Source organism: Drosophila busckii, chromosome 2R (assembly GCF_011750605.1).
Source record: "Drosophila busckii strain San Diego stock center, stock number 13000-0081.31 chromosome 2R, ASM1175060v1, whole genome shotgun sequence".
Classification (NCBI taxonomy): domain Eukaryota; kingdom Metazoa; phylum Arthropoda; class Insecta; order Diptera; family Drosophilidae; genus Drosophila; species Drosophila busckii.
This window is the reverse complement of record NC_046605.1, coordinates 2,593,747-2,611,244: the sequence shown is the minus strand read 5'-3', so window position 1 is coordinate 2,611,244 and position 17,498 is coordinate 2,593,747. Positions and strand designations below refer to the sequence as shown.

General features: G+C 44.8%; 4 protein-coding genes across 5 annotated transcripts; 1 reads left to right on the top strand and 3 right to left on the bottom strand.

Annotated features, from left to right (window-relative positions):
• The first annotated feature begins 308 nt into the window (after nucleotides 1-308).
• On the top strand, nucleotides 309-10,552 carry LOC108596778 (protein dopey-1 homolog). Its single transcript, XM_017982877.1, has 11 exons — nucleotides 309-393; nucleotides 835-1,042; nucleotides 1,633-1,811; nucleotides 1,868-3,103; nucleotides 3,159-3,429; nucleotides 3,495-4,254; nucleotides 4,314-4,422; nucleotides 4,479-8,767; nucleotides 9,077-9,272; nucleotides 9,338-9,689; nucleotides 9,745-10,552. The coding sequence occupies exons 2-11, from the start codon at nucleotides 890-892 to the stop codon at nucleotides 9,964-9,966; spliced, it is 7,767 nt and encodes a 2,588-aa protein (XP_017838366.1). The 5' UTR covers nucleotides 309-393; nucleotides 835-889; the 3' UTR covers nucleotides 9,967-10,552.
• Nucleotides 10,553-12,451: 1,899 nt separating this feature from the next.
• On the bottom strand, nucleotides 12,452-13,700 carry LOC108594941. Its single transcript, XM_017980075.1, has 4 exons — nucleotides 13,604-13,700; nucleotides 13,054-13,121; nucleotides 12,727-12,889; nucleotides 12,452-12,660 (listed from the first exon to the last, which is right to left on the bottom strand). The coding sequence occupies exons 1-4, from the start codon at nucleotides 13,698-13,700 to the stop codon at nucleotides 12,569-12,571; spliced, it is 420 nt and encodes a 139-aa protein (XP_017835564.1). The 3' UTR covers nucleotides 12,452-12,568.
• Nucleotides 13,701-14,078: 378 nt separating this feature from the next.
• On the bottom strand, nucleotides 14,079-15,599 carry LOC108595811 (CG15083). 2 transcript variants are annotated; one of them, XM_017981102.1, is made up of 4 exons: nucleotides 15,376-15,599; nucleotides 14,815-14,882; nucleotides 14,370-14,532; nucleotides 14,079-14,296 (listed from the first exon to the last, which is right to left on the bottom strand). In XM_017981102.1, exons 1-4 carry the CDS (start codon nucleotides 15,494-15,496, stop codon nucleotides 14,205-14,207), a joined length of 444 nt encoding a protein of 147 aa, XP_017836591.1. In that variant the 5' UTR covers nucleotides 15,497-15,599; the 3' UTR covers nucleotides 14,079-14,204. The 2 variants fall into 2 exon arrangements, with proteins under 2 accessions (XP_017836591.1, XP_017836592.1); XM_017981103.1 differs by lacking the exon at nucleotides 14,815-14,882 and having other exon boundaries at nucleotides 15,376-15,411.
• A 378-nt stretch (nucleotides 15,600-15,977) lies between these two features.
• LOC108595849 lies at nucleotides 15,978-17,448 on the bottom strand. The gene is made up of 4 exons (XM_017981140.1): nucleotides 17,363-17,448; nucleotides 17,213-17,304; nucleotides 16,411-16,779; nucleotides 15,978-16,354 (listed from the first exon to the last, which is right to left on the bottom strand). Exons 2-4 carry the CDS (start codon nucleotides 17,274-17,276, stop codon nucleotides 16,047-16,049), a joined length of 741 nt encoding a protein of 246 aa, XP_017836629.1. The 5' UTR covers nucleotides 17,277-17,304; nucleotides 17,363-17,448; the 3' UTR covers nucleotides 15,978-16,046.
• Nucleotides 17,449-17,498: the final 50 nt, after the last annotated feature.

Genomic DNA, 17,498 nt, shown 5'->3' with positions numbered 1-17,498 from the left:
CGATAAAAAAAAACTATCGCTTACGTATCGCTTTAGCACGAACAGCTGTGGGTAAACAATCAGCGCTGACACATTAAAGCTAGAACTCAAAGCTGTTTTTGCCTGGCAGCATGAAACATTAAAAAAAGTACTTCAAAATGGCTAAAAAAAAAACGTCGTTAATAATTAAGCTGTTAAACTATTTTTACACTCTCCATACATTGTTTATAAGCAGCAAATTAATATGTTGTTGTTTGGCTGTAAAAAAGCCAAAACTAGCTAAGAAATGGCTAAGCTGCCAGCAATGGTGTGAGCAAAAAAATTCGTCATCAGCTGGTCGTCACAGAAATTGCATTTTGCATTATAATACGGGAGAAATTTTCGACAAAAGCTCTGCCCACTAAGGGTTAAAAGGTGAAATGTAAAATTTAATTAACAAAACTTAAATGCATAGTGCACAGACTGTTTTAGTTAAACGAAATTTAAATAACGCAACGCACAAACACGTACACATACAAATGTACATATGTATGTACATACGCTTTGAGCAGGGCAGACATTTGTGAATGTGTATATCTAAAAATTTTCGCTGCTTGATTACATTGTTGGCAGAAAATATTGCATTATCTTGTGACTCGCCATAGCTAAAGCAAGTAGCACTGGAAGTGAAGTGAATATATAAAGCCATGTGCGCTATTTGCCACAGTTATTAAATATGTACGGGTGAAAGAAAAAAAACGAAAAAGACAATAACAACAACAAATCAAGGACGCTTACGCTGTCGTCGGCTCCAACAAGTGTTCGTTAATTGTTATTGATTATTTATTGTGCATTTTTGTTGTATCTTACTTTTAGCTAACAATACAAGACACACACACACAGACAGACACGCGCAGAGCGCCGCGTCGCCATGGAGTCTGCGGATCTGCTGATGGAGGAGCAAAAGCTCATGGCCGAGGCCAAGTACAGACAATACATGACCAATATTGACAAAGCACTGCGTAATTTCGAGTACTCCAGTGAGTGGGCGGATCTCATCTCAGCATTGGGCAAACTCAGCAAGGTATAAAATAATATAACATATATAGATTGTTTCAAAACGCTTAAGTTGGGTAATTCACAAGCTAAATCCCAAGTGTGTATGATAGGCAAGTTGTTACTTATCAGCATTTGCTCAATGCTGATTCATGACCAGCAGCATTATCGTTGGTCTGGCATTTTGTGCGCTTTGTTATTCATTGTACAAAAGTTTCTACGGCTACTTTAAATGTGGGAGAATGCTTTCTTTCCGTAACTCATTAGCATATAGTAAAACTAGTTTTTGGCTGTCAATGTGTAGTATATTATAGTAGAGTAAAACTACGGTAAAACCTAAATAACTAATACTTTGTGCTGCAAAGCGAGAAGTTCATACTAATTACGCGCTATTAAAGTAAACAATAACAGATTTGTTGTCTCTGTCGCTCGCGCGCTGTACAAAATAGTTAAACAGGTCAAGTAGCTGAGGTTAAAGGTCTAGTTAATATAGCGAAGCGTCGACACTGTCTGACTTTGCTGTAGTATAATGATAAATTTTGTTGCTCATATTTATTTTTAAATAATTTTATATATATTTTACTTTTAACAATGCCAATGAACTCGGTTTGGCGATAGGCTATATCAAGTAACTCACAGTACCAGGTTATACCCAGACGCTTGAAGATAGCCAAGCGTCTGGCACAATGCATGCATCCAGCTCTGCCCAGCGGCGTGCACTTGAAGGCGCTAGAAACCTACAGCGTTATATTCAGCAAAACGGGACCAGAGCGTCTAGCTACAGAGTTTATCTATGGGTAAAGTAAAACAAGCAACTAAAACAAACTATTACTTAACATTTATTTAATTACAGCGCTGGTCTGTTTCCTTTACTGGGCTATGCAGCCATGAATGTGCGTCCTGCGCTGCTCACCATATACGAAACTTACTTTGTGCCGCTGGGCGACAAACTGCGTCCAGCGCTGAGTGGCTTTCTAAGCGGCGTGCTGCCCGGTTATGACTGCGGACTGGATCACTTTGAGCGCATAAGCGCGCTGCTGAAGAACGTTTGTCATGCCGTCAATCCCATGCACTTCTATACGGTGCTGTGGGAGTCTGTAGCCAACAACGCTGCCATACGCCTGCCCGCTATCACTTTTCTGCTGGAGCACTACAACAAGCGGCTGGACATGCAGCAGCAGGTGTACATAATGGGACACAATCGTGAAATAATGATGACTGCGCTCTGCGCCTGCCTCAATGATGCGCTCATATTGGTGCAGCGCAATACGCTGGAGTTTTTGCTGCTGGGCTTTCCCATGCATACACAGCTGCTGGATGTGGTGCAGCTGGTGCTGCTGGTCACAAACGGTTTGAATACCATACTACGACGTGATATGTCGCTCAATAGACGTTTGTTCAGCTGGCTGCTGGCCAGCGAGGTAACCAAGAACTCACCCAACTACGATACGCTCTCGCTGGACTCAACGCTGCCCGAGGAGCAGCAGCAGGCGGAAACCTACTTTGTGACACACTCCAGACCCATTTTGATACGCGCCTTGGTGAACACGCTGCGCTTGAGCTTGGAATGCCAGCCCATGGACTTGAAGCCATATCGCATTATGCTGTCGCTGCTGGACAAGGCGGAAATTGGCAGCGGTGTATTGGATTTTGTGCTGCACGACATTATACGCACCATGTACATTTCCAGCGGCAATGCGGACGCCTTGAAGTCCGCCAATTTGCTATTTGCTACCTTTGATCCCGCTTATATATGGAGCTACATGACCAACATGTTTGAGCGCGCCTGTCAGCAAGCGCCCAGCGCCACTGCCAACTCTGCCGCCTGCAGCACTGCAGACAACAAATTCAACAGCCAAGTGGGCAGCGGTGATCCTTGCGTGCTGGAAATTTGCGTCCTGACCGAATTTCTGCTGGAAACCATTTCACTGGAGATGTATACAGAAACTACGCGCGTGTATTTGCCCAAAGTATTTTTAGCCATTACGCAGCTGCTCTCGCTGCATATGGAGCAGCTAAGCAGCGATGAAATCACCGCATCGCTAAAGCTTTGCATGAAGATTGTTTCACGTGTGCAGCCCATGATAACGTAAGTGCCCAGCACTGGCTACTATAACCTATACTAACTTTATTTCACTCAACAGAAGTCCTATAAAGCTTAACAAGCTTATTGAGCATTCGGCTGTGCAGGCGGATGAGCTGCTGCCCGCCAATAGAAGCAGCGACTGCAATACAACAGGCAATGCGCTGGAGAAAAGCAAATCCGATTCGCGTTTGAATCAGTTTGGGGAGCAGCACAATGAACCGAATGATGAGGAGCTCATCAGACGCTCCGCCTCCAATCAAAGTGTAGTGCGTTATAGTCCCAAAAAGAAAGCAAAATCGTTTAGCAAGCTGTCCGAACTAGACAAAGATGTAAGTTAAAGCAGAAAATAGCAAGAATTTCTATTTTATGCTCTTTTTTTGCTTTTGGCTTGCAGATTAGCGCCTCGGACACTGGACAACAGTCCAGCTCGGACTTGGATACGCCGCGCAGCATTAAGAAAATCAAGGCAAAGGCTAAGGTGCCCTTCATACGCAGCAGCCCTAAGAAACATCGCCCCAAGGACATACAGCTGGCGCCCAATACAATGGCGCACAGTCCGGAGCCTGAGGAGCAGCCACCAAAGAGCGCACCGCCGGAGCCTAGCACACAGTTTCAGCTGGAAGATGAACTAACCAAGGCCACCACACAACGTGGATTTTCTATACTAGAGAAATGCATACGACAATATGAAATCTTCTTTGAGGTTTATTTGGCGCGTCAGCTGCTGCAGCTGGAGCTGAACAATAACAACAAATGCAGCGTCAAGGTGCAGCTGGAGCGCAGCAGCAGTCACAACAGCAGTCTGTTCATGGCCGAGCAGGTGCTGGAGCATCAGTGTGCACAGCGAGAAGCGCAAATCGAGCGACTGTTTGGGCTGCTACGCGTGGACATTGTGCCGCGCTCCAAGCAGCTGCTGCGTTTGCTTAATCTCAGTTTGCCGCTTAGCGCTAGCGAGCTGAGCAGCGACAGCGATGCCTCCGATGAGCCGCAACAGCAGCCGGCGATTGATGCTCAAACGCAACGCATTGTGCAGCAGCTGGCCGAGCTGCAGTTGAACGCTGGACTGCGTGGCGCCATCAAGTTGGCGGCCACGCTGCTGGTTGAGATGTCAACGTTTCCTAATTGCAATAAGCACATTGTGCTGGACAAGAGTGGTGCGACAACAATTTGCAGCTTCATCCAGCATAACTTTAATTTTGTTGTTTTATTGCAGAGCCCGAGCTGCCCAACTGGTTGAAGGTGCTTTGCCTGGTTGCCTGCTTCGCGCAGAATGACAAGGAGCTGCAGGTTTCAGCTATTACAACGCTGTTCGATCTTATTAGGTGAGTAGCGCTGCATTTAAATGCTAACCAAGACTGTAACCCACTTCATTTGGCAGCCTGCTGCGCTCACAGATTGAGCACACCACAAGTCCTGGCGTCACTTTTGTGGTAATGCTGCCGCTGCTTAAGTTTGGACATGTTAATTATTTGGAGCAGCGCACGCGCGTGTTTCAGCTGGTGAGCTCCATACTGTGGGATTATTTGGGCGCTGCGGATACGGACGATGCGCAGGTGGCGGCGCTGCTGCATCAGCTGCACAGCTGCCTGGAGAGCGGACTGGTGGAGACTGTTATAGGCAATCGCATGTATGCGCAGCAGCAGCTGCTGCAGCCCAATGGGCAGCCGGGCAGTGGCTACGCGCTGCGCAGTTATCAGCTGGAGCGGCACGCAGAGACGCAGCTGCTCTGCGCTTTGGCCAATACGGAGCGACTGCGCGAGAGTCAGGCGCGCAGCTATAAGAAGTTTGCGCTGCTGTGGCATTTGGGACGTGAGAAGCAAATGTCGCGTGGCTTTGAGAAGACGCTGCTCAAGGTGTTGGATACGCTGGCGTTGCCGCAATACATGTCAGAGCGCACATTCGTTACCAACTGGCTGCAGGCAGCGCTGCTGCGTGGCGATTTGGCCAGGCTTACCAAGCCGTTGTATAAAATATTGCTGGCCGCCAGCTCCAAGCGCGTGGGCATTGTGCACATGCAGCAGCAACTTTACCGCGAGGCAGCCGAGGCGGCGGATGAGGAGCAGCAAGGAGCAACGCTGGCGCCCAGTTTTGAGCGTGATGTTTATGCTATAAGCTCGGAGCAGGGCAATGTTAAGTATCATCATATGGAGAGCAATGCTGCGGGCGCCACAACTGTAACCAGTGGCAAGAAGAAGAGCCCCATACGTCATTTGCCCAAGAAAATCTTTGGCGTTACGCTGAGCAAAGCCAACAAGACTGCAAATTTCTTGAGCGACAAAACGCAGCTGGCTAGCGAAGCTTTGCAGGATGTCAGCACCATAGGTTTGATTATAAATCCACTGGAGAATGCGCATGATTTCGATGATGAAACGGATTTGGAAGAGCCCAGGCTGGAGCTGAAGGACACGCCGCAAACGCCGCTGGAGCAAAAGTTAGCCAGCGCTATGGATGAGTGCGCGACGCCAGTTGAGCCAGAGCTGGAGCAGGATCTAACAGACAATTCGCAGAGCAGCGACTTTGAATCGGATTCAGAGCAGCGTGAGCTAAGCTTGGACAAGGAGGACAGCTTGACCATAAGCTCAAGCGCGCAAGATGATGTCAAACGCTTTGTGGGCGACTGTGAGCGTGTTACCGAAGCGCTGACGCAGCATGAGAAGATTAAGAGTCGCAAAACCTACAGACTAACGCGCGAGAAGACGCCCGCGCCTGGTGAGTCCAGCGAGGAGCAGCCCGCAGAGCAGGAGCATTGTCAGCCGGCTGAAGAGTATTTCAGCAAGCCCAAGAGCAAGTCAAAGTCGGGACAGTTGAGCAGCAGCGAAAAGAAACGGCTAAGCTGCATATCAAAAACAAGCACAGACAGTCAGCAGAGTCAGCAGGCAGAGCAGGAGTGCCAGGAGGAGCAAGTCACAAGTGAGCAGCCAGCAGAGTTAGAGCTGGAGACTATCAATGTGGAGGACAAGCGACGTCAGCTGAGTTTAGAGACCAGCAGCTGGGCGAAAACATTGGAGAAAAGCAAACAAAATGTAGAAATTTTGCGACAAAACGCAGCCGTCGCTGCTGCAGAGCAAGAGCAGCAAAGTTTGCGCTGCTCGCTCAAGAGCAACAGCTCGCTAAGCAAACAGCTGCCCAACAATGAAGCGGGTCAGCTGTATCACAATCATTTGCTGCTCTATTTGGGCATCTATGACACTAGACAAACGCTATATGCGCTGCAAACTTTGCGCAACATGCTCTGCTGCGATCGACGCACATTTCTGTGTCTTTGCATTACCACGAGCCTGAGCAGCGGCAGCCTGAAGCAGCTGCTCATACGGCATAGGAAAAGCATTTCTGGCAAAGGATTTGCTGGCAGCGTAAGCAACTCGGAGTATGCGCAGAACTACAGAGGCTGCATGCAGCTGGAGCTGCTAATGACGCTGCTGCTTTACTATGCGCGTGGCTACTTTCAATGCGAGTGCCTGGATGCGCAGCGTCAGCCGGCAACAGCGCAGGATATACTGAACAACAGGCGCATACAGCTGGAGAGCATTGAGCTGCTGGCGTTAATATGCAGCGAGTTGATTGAAATAGTTAAGGGCATGGGACGTGGACTGGCGTGCTATATAGCGGATCTGCTGGCGCGCGTAAAGCTGCAGAAAGTAATGCTGCACTGTCTCAACAGCTCCGTGTGCAACTATGCGCGACTGTCTGGGTCAAGCGGCAGCTATGCGGAGCAAGTGCTGGCGTTCAATGAGCCTGCAGATGATCAGCTGCATGCCGATTGCTTTCAGCTGCAGCTGCTGCAATTGCTGCTGTCGGTTATACGCTTGGAGCATGAGGTGCAGCAGCTGCGACAGGATACGAGCAGCAGTCAAGCTGGTGCCGCTGCCAACAGCGATGAGCAAGCTGGCAATGCTTCACCCACGCGTCTAACTGCAGGCGCTGCTGCCAATGTTAAGTACTTGCCCAATTGCTTGATGAGTCAGCAGCCCATGTTTCTAGCTGCCGTCTTAGGAGCTCTACAGCAGCCGCAGCTGCGTCATTTGCATCGCAATTGGACAGATTTGGTTACCAGCTCACTCAACTGCTTTAGCTTTGGCAGTCTCACCAACATTGTCATCAGCGTAGTGCATCAGCTTTGCAGCAATTTGGATCGTTTGGCTACGCTTGATGCACAACAGCAGCGTCAATTGCCACCGGACTATGTGTTGAGCCAGCTGGAGGCGCTTACCATACTCTGTCACTATTGTTTGCTGGACAATACGCAACAAACTGCGCTCTCCCATTTATTCAATCAAGCTTATCCGCAAACTAGCGTCGCTAGCCAAAGCAGCAGCACTGGACAGCTGCTCAACTCGATTGTGCATTCATTTTTGAATGCTAGTGAAAGCAATGCCAGCGCTGCTGCTGCTGCGCCACGCAATCCGCAGCTGCAGGCAGCACGCAATGCTGTGCTCTCGCATTTGCCGCGCATCATGTCCAGCGTTGCAGCCATTTGGGACTCCTCGTTGGGTCAGCTGCGTGCTGTGCGTCAACAGCTGCTTGAGTTTCTGTCGCCTGTTTCACTGCATCATGGCTGCAACTTTTTGGCTGCCATTGCTGTCACCTGGCAGCAGCGCAGCGTCAGCAACACTCAGTCCAGCTCCATTGCTGCGCAGTTTCAACGCAACTCAACGCTGCAGGCGTGTGCAGCTCAGCTGAGTCTTGTGTCGCTTGTGTCCAGCATACGCGTTATGCCCATGGACAGCTTTGTGCAGACGCTGCATCAGGTGGTCAAGTCGCCGCCGCCCATACATCGGCCGCCCGCACAGCTGAGCATTGAGGTTAGCGCGCTGGAACTTTTCTACTTCTATTTGCGCTCTGCGCCAGCGCCGCAGCTGGCGGATGCTTGGTCTGCGCTGCTGCTGCTCATACGCGATGGTTTGAACCTGTCGCCGCCTGCGCAGTTTGCGCTGCTTATGCTGCTGCATGAGTTTGTGCAGCGCTGTCCGCAAATGCCGTTTCCGGATAAGAAGGAGCTGCGTGAGCTGCATGATGTTACCGCTAGGCTGGTGGAGTCGCTTTCGGGCGTTGCTGGCGCTTGTCTGGAGCAAACCACTTGGCTGCGTCGCAATTTGGCTGTTAAGGAGGACACCGATGGACACACCAAGGACAACAGTCTGGGCGGCAGTCTGCAGCAATATTCACTGCAAGCACAAAGCGTGCTTGCTAGCATTTTATCCAATCTGCTGGATGTTGCCTACGGCTCGCAGGAGAAGGACAAAGTGGTCACTATAGTCACCACGCTGCTGTACAACATTACGCCGTATTTAAAGAATCACACCGCACGCAATGTGCCCTTCTTCTATGCCTGCTCCGCGCTGCTGGCCAGCCTCAGTGGCTATCAGTATACGCGCAAGGCTTGGCGCAAGGACATGCTGGATCTGCTGCTGGACAATGCGTTCTTTCAAATGCACATCTCGTGCTTGCCCTTCTGGCGCCAGATTATGGACAGCCTCATGACCTATGACAATACCACATTCCGTGAGCTGATGACACGCGTCTCGCTTTCCCAAGCGGGCAGCCTCAACATATTCGCATCGCGCGATCAGGAGTACGAGCTGCGGGCAATGCTGCTCAAGCGTCTGGCCTTTGTCATCTACTGCAGCGAGTTCGATCAGCACAACAAGTATATGCCGGATATACAAGGTAAATATGTTGACATATAATAGCGAAATTATTGAAAGGCTTAGCAGCTATTTATATCGAAAAGTTATCGATAAAAGTGCATATTAGCGTGAATGACAAAAGTGTTGCAAAAATTCAGTATGGAGACAAGTCGCTAAGTGATCGCCAATAAGTAAAGTCGCAACAAATTCGATATTCTTTACTATTGGCGATCACTTAGGGACTTTTATCCTTAACAACAAATATATAACTCGACGATAAAATAACCCCCTATGTGTTGCAATATAATAAATCGCTTTGCATATTTAATTACCTTAATCAAATTCGCAGAGCAATTGGCCAACAGCTTGAGACTGGTGCCCTTGGGTCCTTCAGTGCAGGCGGCTGTGTTCCTTTGCTTCCGCGTGCTGCTGCTGCGCATGTCGCCGGATCATGTCACCTCGCTGTGGCCCATTATTATAGCCGAGATGGTGCAAGTATTTCTGCAAATGGAACAGGAGCTCAAGGCGGACCAAGATGAACGCAGGTAAGTAAGCAGTTATGTGAGATAAATAATTATCTAATTGGAAGCATTTGTTTGCTTACTTGTAGCCAACAGACGCGTCTGCTGCCCGGCATAGATGTTAGCTGGTCTTCGTCCAATTCCAGCGCCAGCAATGGCCTCAATGCGCAGACGCCCATGCAGCACTGGCGCTCGGTGCAGCTGGAGGCGTGCAAGCTGCTGGAGCTGGGCTGTGTGCTGCCGGCAACGAAGCTGCCGCACTTCCAAATGTATCGCTGGGCCTTTGTGGGCACCGAGTTCGATGTGCATGAGGAGGTGGTGCCGCTGCCGCTGCCCAATGGCAGCGTAGACAATCTGGCAGCGTTGCCCAATGCGTTGTATGTGCCGCATGTGCGACGCGTGGCGCGTCTCATGGACATGAAGTACACCAATCAGTCGCCGGTAAGTCAAGCCCAAACTTCATATATGAAATTATTAATGCTTCATTTATTTGCAGCTGCTGCAGCGTCCCAGCAATCGTCACTTGATGTTGAACTTTCAGCAGCTGCAAACGCTGCAGGAGCTTTACGCCTTCTTCTCCATGCTGGGCACCAATCGCCCCAATCCGCGCAACTTTGCCGACACCGAGCTGACTGTGGCGCAGTGCCTGCAGGAGATTGAGGATGTGCTGGCACAAGACTTCCTGGAGAAGCTGCCCAGCATTACAACGCCCAGATGAAAACAGCTGGCAGCCATGCGGCAGTATTCAGCGCATGTTAGCAGCAGCAACAGCAATCGACGTGCGCTGACGCAATTCGAGCTGCAACTGAATCTGGACAATGCGGCTGGCCAAACGGCACGCATCTTTGCCGCCATGCAGGCCAGACTCAGCCACAGCAGCAGCAGCAGCAACCAGAGCGCCGAGACCAGCTTCAGCATGCTGCAGTCCAGCAAGAAGAGCAACTTTCCATTTTATGTTTAGTGTTTGGGCCCAAGCCTAGCTAGGAGCTTAGTTCAAAAAGTAATTACCCCTATATATTTGTATGTATGTATATGTAACCAAGACTATGTGTATTAACGTTTTAAATGTTCATCGCCACCCCCAACCCCAACCCCAACCCTCTCTCTTCCACAGTTTGTATGTAAGTTCAAAATAACACAAAACTATGTTTAGCTTATAGTAGCACCCTGTATGTACGATACGATATATATATGTATGAATAATGTATAATATTTTCAACTGTTGATAGCTGCGCTGAAGTAAAGATGTTTAATTAAAAAAAAAACACACACACACACAAATACACAATTTAGCGATTCCAAAATGAAATGTGTTTTAATTTTATGCGTTGATTACAATAATAATACTAAACAGGCTATAAAATTTGAATTAGTGAAACTATATACAACTCTAAAGATTTTGTGTACAAAGTGTAAAGTTTTGATGATAGCAAAACATTGAAGATTTGAATTATTTTTGAATAGTCGCAGCTAAGCTTTTTTAAATATGTAAAACATTAATTTATTTAATATTCATTTATAAAGCAACGAACAATTAGTTAAAAATAATACTGAGTAGTTGGAATTAGTTACGCTATAAATTCAAACGGCATCAATAACGCCACCAACCGAGTGCTCGGGAATGCTTTGGCGTTTCTTCAATATCAAGTAGTAAGAGTAGACCAAGCGTGCACAGAATAAGAATAGTACTGTAAAAATAAAAGCAGTTACAACAACATTTCAATAAATTTAATGCTAGCTGCTTACCTAACAAAAAAGTATTTATAACAATTGCAAATATCATACTATCATGCATGCCCATCTTCTTTTGATATTCGCTGAAATTCGTGACAATGTCATAAATTTCAAGTGGATATCCGATGACAATAAGAACGGGGGATATCATCCAGATGCGAACCAGTAAATAATATTGCTGCAAATAATTTTTTTAAAAAAAAAGTACATATTTAAAAATAAATAAAAGGCTTACGCGCCAGCTGCCAATGAGTAGACAAACATTTGTAATTATTGCAATTGCAAATCCAAATCCAAATAGTGCTGTAAGTGAAGAATAGAAAAATTTAAAGTTGCCACAACATATTGCCTTAGACTAGTTCATTGTCTTGGCATGTTGTAGGAGTAATGGGTTAGGTCGATACTTGAGACAGTTCAAATAACCAATGTCATGATTGCGTCCAAGAGGATGCAGAACGCGAATGGGAACATCGTTTTCATTCGGCTTTGCTTGAAATCATCATTGACATTGACATTGTCTATTCCATGTGAACTGAGTCATGAATACATCCAAGTGGCTGCAGTAGCGGTTGACAAAAATAGTTAATATAAAAGTAAAGCGTGTGTACAAAAGCTTTAGCTCATGCTCTATAAATTGTTTACAGACGTTGTTGACAGCGAATTTTACTCACCACCTGGCGATATAATCGCACTTAGTGCATACATAGATAAAAAACCAATAGCAATGCCCATAGACCAGCTACGCAATTCGGTATTGCATGGTCCACGCTCCACAGCTAGATCTTCCAACTTCATTTTTGGGCCGGCCTGTAGCTTCGATTGCTAGGCGCACCACCAACGCGTTCAAGCGACAGGCAACAACTGATTGGACCACATTGCCTCCGTGGTTATGTCAACCTAATTTGGGCGCCGGTTAGTCGCTGCTCAGCATTAACATTTTCAATGTTAAGCAGCGTTTCCAACAGGGTAGGTTTGTCTTCTTTTGCTCAAGCATCACAATTTTCTACTCACACCTATGCACACAAGTCCTTTGCGCAGGTGGGTGGCCCAATGGCAGCGCAGACAATCTGGCAGACAATCTCATGGATATATAAGTAAACATATATGCATAAATAATAAACAAGTTGAATATGAAAAACAAACGCACACAATTTAGCATTTCAAAATTAAATTGTTTTATTTCTTGTAATGACTGTGCAGCAAATACTGAAAAATTATAATTAAAATTTAGTTGAACTGAAGTCGATACAAAGTCTTTGGTCGAATTAAATTAGTCAAACTGTAATTAACTCTACAGATTATAAAATTTATACAGTGTAAGTTAATATAAACAATAAAAATTTGTTCATTTTTTGTATAAGTAATATGGCTAAGCTAACAAATTTAAAATGTCAAATAGCTTTTAATAAGTTGCAAAATTCGTATCGTAAAAAATATTTTGGTCCCTAACGTATTTTAATTTATTTTCTCCCAAGCGTAAACATAAATAATTAATGTATTTCACAATTGTTATATATCAACGAACACTTATATAAAAATAACACTGAGTGCTGGCAAACTAAAAAATTAAATGGCAACAATGAAATTCAAACAACCACCGAGTGCTCGGGATTGCTGTGGCGCTTCTTCAATTGCTTAAAGTAAGAGTAGACAAGGCGGGCGCAGAATAGAAATACAACTGTAAAAAAGAAAATAAAAAAGAGTTGAAACAATATGCCAATAAATCAATATGCCAACAACTTACCTAACATAAGAGTATAAATAAATATGGCATAGATAATACTATTGGAACCGGTGCTCTGCCTATAGCCGCCAAAATTAAATATGCTGCCCAATATGGCAAAGGGGTAGCCAATGGTTATAAGAAGCGGAAAGATCAACCAGAAGCCAACAAGAAAATAATTTTGCTGCAAGCATAAGAAAAAACTTGTTGCGTTGAGAATTTACAAAAAAAAAAAATGTAGCATAAATTTTGTATAAAATAAGAATTTACTTTAAAGTTGTTAAGGCAACCACAAATATTGTATTTTATACAATACTTTTATATCAAAGATATATATATAATACTTACGCGCAAGCTGCCGAAGAGTAAACAAACATTCGTAATTATTGCAATGGCAAGTCCAACGAAATTAAGCGCTGCAAGGGGTAAAATAGAAAAACTGTAAGTCGTCATTCTTGCTTGTTACACATAACTGACGTCATGCTTCAATAAAATACCAAGAAACACGAACATGAGAATTTACATACACACACACACACACATACAAAAAGAAAAACGTGCGCCCCTTAACGAAACTTTAGCGCATACTTTATATATTGTGTATACGTAGTGTATATAAATTTTAGTATGAGCAGCTACTAATTTTGCTCACTTGTTGGTGAAGCTAGCACACTTATCCCATACAGCACTAAATTAGCTACAGCAATGCCTATAGACCAGCCACGCAGTTGCGTATTGCATGGTCCACGCTCCACAACTAGATCGAACTTCATTGCTGAGCAGGGACTGCAGTTCAACTAACGAATGAGAGGGTCCCACCAACGCGAGCAAGCGACAGAAAGGAACTGATAGGAGCGCATTGCGTGCTTGGGTGTGTTAGGCCAAAGTCGCTGCTCACCGTTAACAATTAACACAGGGTAGGTTTGAGCATCTTGGGCGCTCTCTTTGTGGTAGTCCACACCCGATTCGACATTAATTGAAAAGCATGTGGCCATATCAAGCTCAACTCTAACACTCTTCCAATATGCAACAAGTACTTGGAGTCATTTTGCTTCACAACAAAATCAAGAGGCATGCAACAAGTTAAATAAAAGCAAAGAGATAAGAGGCACATTTACCATATATTCGAGTGTCTGGTAAATATATAAATTGAACTTAATCAATAATTATTAATAATTTTTTCTTGCAAAGCCTACGCCATAAAACCACAAATAAGTTCGTTAATCATTCAGTCCAATGTTTTTTTTTTTTAATTTTTTAGAAATTTGTAAACCTTGAATGCCAATTCAAAATCTTGTACAGTTTTAAGTTTCACAATTTAGCTTTATAGCTCTATAAATATTAAATGCCGCTTACGCTTTTTTAAAATTTGTTCATTTTGGTGTAAAACACTTATTAGTTTATTTTTAAGATTTAAATTCATATGTTATACAAAGAACACTTAAGTAAAAATCACTGAGTGGGGGTGGGGGTGATTTCAATGGCATCAACGATGAGATTCAAACAACAACCGAGTGCTGTGGCTGGCTCTGACGATTCTTCAGATGCAAGTGATAGGAGTAGACAATGCGAGCACAGAATGCGGTGATCACTGCAAAAGATAAGCACAAACAGATGAGTCAGCATTCCAAATAGAATATGCAGCATAAGCAAAAATAACTTACAAAAGAATATAATATAGTACATAAGCGCAAAGAAAACGTTATTCGAGCCAGCGGCCTCTCTATAGCCGCCAAAATGAAAGATGCTGCCCAAAATGGCAAATGGGAAGTTGATGGCAATCAAAAGCGGGTAGATCAACCAGATGCCAACGAGTAAGTGGTGGAACTGCAAGAATAAGAGGAAGTCAAAATATATATAGTAAGTTATTTGTACAGCTGAAGCAATCATAAAGTTTTTACACAAATTTCTTATCTGTGCACTGCAGAAAAAAATATACAAATTCTTTTATCAGAGGAAATACGATATTTCTAACAAAATAAATACGATTTTGAACACATGTGCCTTTGAGATTTAGATTTGATACAATTTTTTCTAGCTAAGCTGAGTACTTTTCCACTACAAGGCTTATAATATATCCCTCAAGCTTATTCTATAGTTAATACTTACGCGCAGGCAACCGATGAGTAAACAAATGTTTGTCACTAGCGCAATGGCGAATCCAATGAAGGTGAGAGCTGCATGATGATAGAATAGAGAGACAATGTAAATGGTCATTCTTGCTTATAAATCTGACGTCATAGACGACGAATAAAATTCCAAACTATGTATGTAATTAAGAAATACGAAAATAAAAAATAAACATACACACACAACTCAAAAACAGACAAAATAATAAAAAACAAAAACCGCGCGCCACTATGAGAACAAGTTTAGCTGCGCCTTCTATAGAAGCATTAGCTCATGCTCTATGTATGTATATGTAGGTGCAAGGGCGTAGCTAGGGGGGGGCCACAGCATATATAGATGAGCAGTTTTTGCAACTGGTTGCATTTTAGAGTTTAAATTTTAGTGTTTAAATTGTCAAATTTGTAACAAATTTAAAGCGGCTGCTGCTCTAGCCGCCCCTAGCTAACTCGCCCTAGTATAGGTAGCTTGCACATGTATTGGTTGCTTGAATTCACAATGGAAACACACACGAAAACAATATGGTGGGCGAATTTTACTCACTCGATGGCACAAATAGCACATTTAATGCAATCGAAACTAATGAATAGATAGCAATGCCCAGGCACCAGCCACGTAATTCGGAATCACATGGTCCACGCTCAACAGTTAGTTCGAATTTCATTTTGGGGCTGGGCTAATAAGTAACGTTGACAATATATAGTTGAACTACCAAAACAGCGGCTTTGGCTAAAAGTGAACAGACCAACGCGCTCAAACGACAAACAACAACTGAAGACTCCCCAGAGCTACAAATATAGCCGCTCTCTGTATACGCAAAGTCAAGTAATTCTAACTAGTCACCCAGTTGCAAACGCAGCGCTGCATTACTCGTTGTCGCGCGTTATCAGTTGCTTATGCTAAGCGCAGTTCCCACTGGGTCGCGCTCGCTCTGTTTACTTGAGCATCTATGGCGCTCGCTCTCTGGAGAGCGCAGCTAGCCATCTCTTTTACTCGCATGCAGTGAGTGCCACCTGTTGTGCGCTGATCTCCACTAGCCTTGGACTGGACGGCAGCGCATTTATCATTCATACGCAGTGTATAAAAATAAATGCTGAGTATATATTGCAATTTTTTATTTGAATTTGAAATATTTACAGCGAGCAGAAGCTAAAAGGTAGTCAAAACTTATTGGGACTTATTGCATTGCGCAGTCAAAGTCAATCGATGTTAGTTTAGCCCAGTCCGAGCCACATATAGCTGGGATCGACCAGCTGGGAGCCACGATAGCCATGTGGATTGCGTGAGACAAGCGAGCGTATTTTCTGCGGCGGCTCATAGCTGTTCATGGACTGCCGCAGCTTGGATGGCGCGCGTGGCTCTTCGAAGCTGTTGTCCTCTTGCGCTGCCGGCGCAGCCAGCGGATGTGGATGCACACCCTCCAGCAGCTGTGTGTCGGATTCACCCAGCTGATGGTACTGCTCGGCAAAACGCACATTGGCCTGCAGCTGATTGAAGAACTCGCCCAGATTCGTCAGCACTCCTGCAAAATATAAAAGCTTAAGTAGCTTGTTACGAATTTTCGCACAAATTACACACCAGCACTAATGGAAGGTCTATACTTGGGCTCGCGTTTCTTTTTGCTTGGCCACAAGCTATAGTCGCGCTTGCTTGCAGCCGGAGATTGCACCCAGAGCTGTCGCACCTGCAACTCCTTCAGATATTTATTATAGCGCTGACGAAAGCGTCGGTTCAAGGACAGCGGATACTTGTGGAAATTAAAAGCCTTTGTCCAGTCATACTCAAATTCGGGCGCCACATCCTGCGCTGCTGCAATTTTCGGCAACGAACTTCCGCTGCGCTGCTGCTCCACTTGGTAAACGCTTTTCCACATTGGCGCCAAGCGCCAAGACGACTCCTGCTCACTCTGCTGGGCCATTGCAGTGGGCGTGGGTCGCAATGGCGCCACTGTGGAACAAAGAATGTTAATTGACTGTGCCTCTGGGGACATGCTGAAGTGATGAAGTGTGTGGAGCTTGAAAGGTTTGTTCAATTTCCGTTTCATAGCCCGACGGACGAATTTAATTGCGCCCAATCGAGGGTCAACCCAATGGCTAATTCAATTAGTTGAAGGATTTTGCTGTTTTGCCACAAAATTTGGCTTTTAAATTTTAGTATAACCAACTATAATATGCAGGAACTTTTCAAAGAGTTATGTGTACATTTTAGAAAAATTAAAGATTTCATAATCACAAAATATTATTAAATATTTCTTTAAGTTCCCAATTGAACTGTTCTTTAACTTTTAAAAGCAATTGTAATTCTTTAAGTCTTTAAACAATTTTTGAAACACTATTTAACTACTTAACTTCTTATCATTTAATTTTATTTAAGCTCTTACCTGTTAGAAAGCAAAGCAGCAGCAGTGATAAGCGACGTCGAAATCGCCAGCATAGCCTCGACATTATCCTTGTGTTTATTAAAGCTAGTTGGCTGCAATTGACTAGTCAATAGTTTGAAAACATTGGAAAACTTTAGATGCACAACATACTTTGCCAAGTGAGGCGCAAGAACATCTTAGCAAGAGTTAAGGTAGAAACACAAATAAAATAAAACGCACAAGATCGAGTTGCACAGCAGGCCAAGGGCGGACTGACGGCCACTGGCAATGGCAGCAGCGTTTTTAT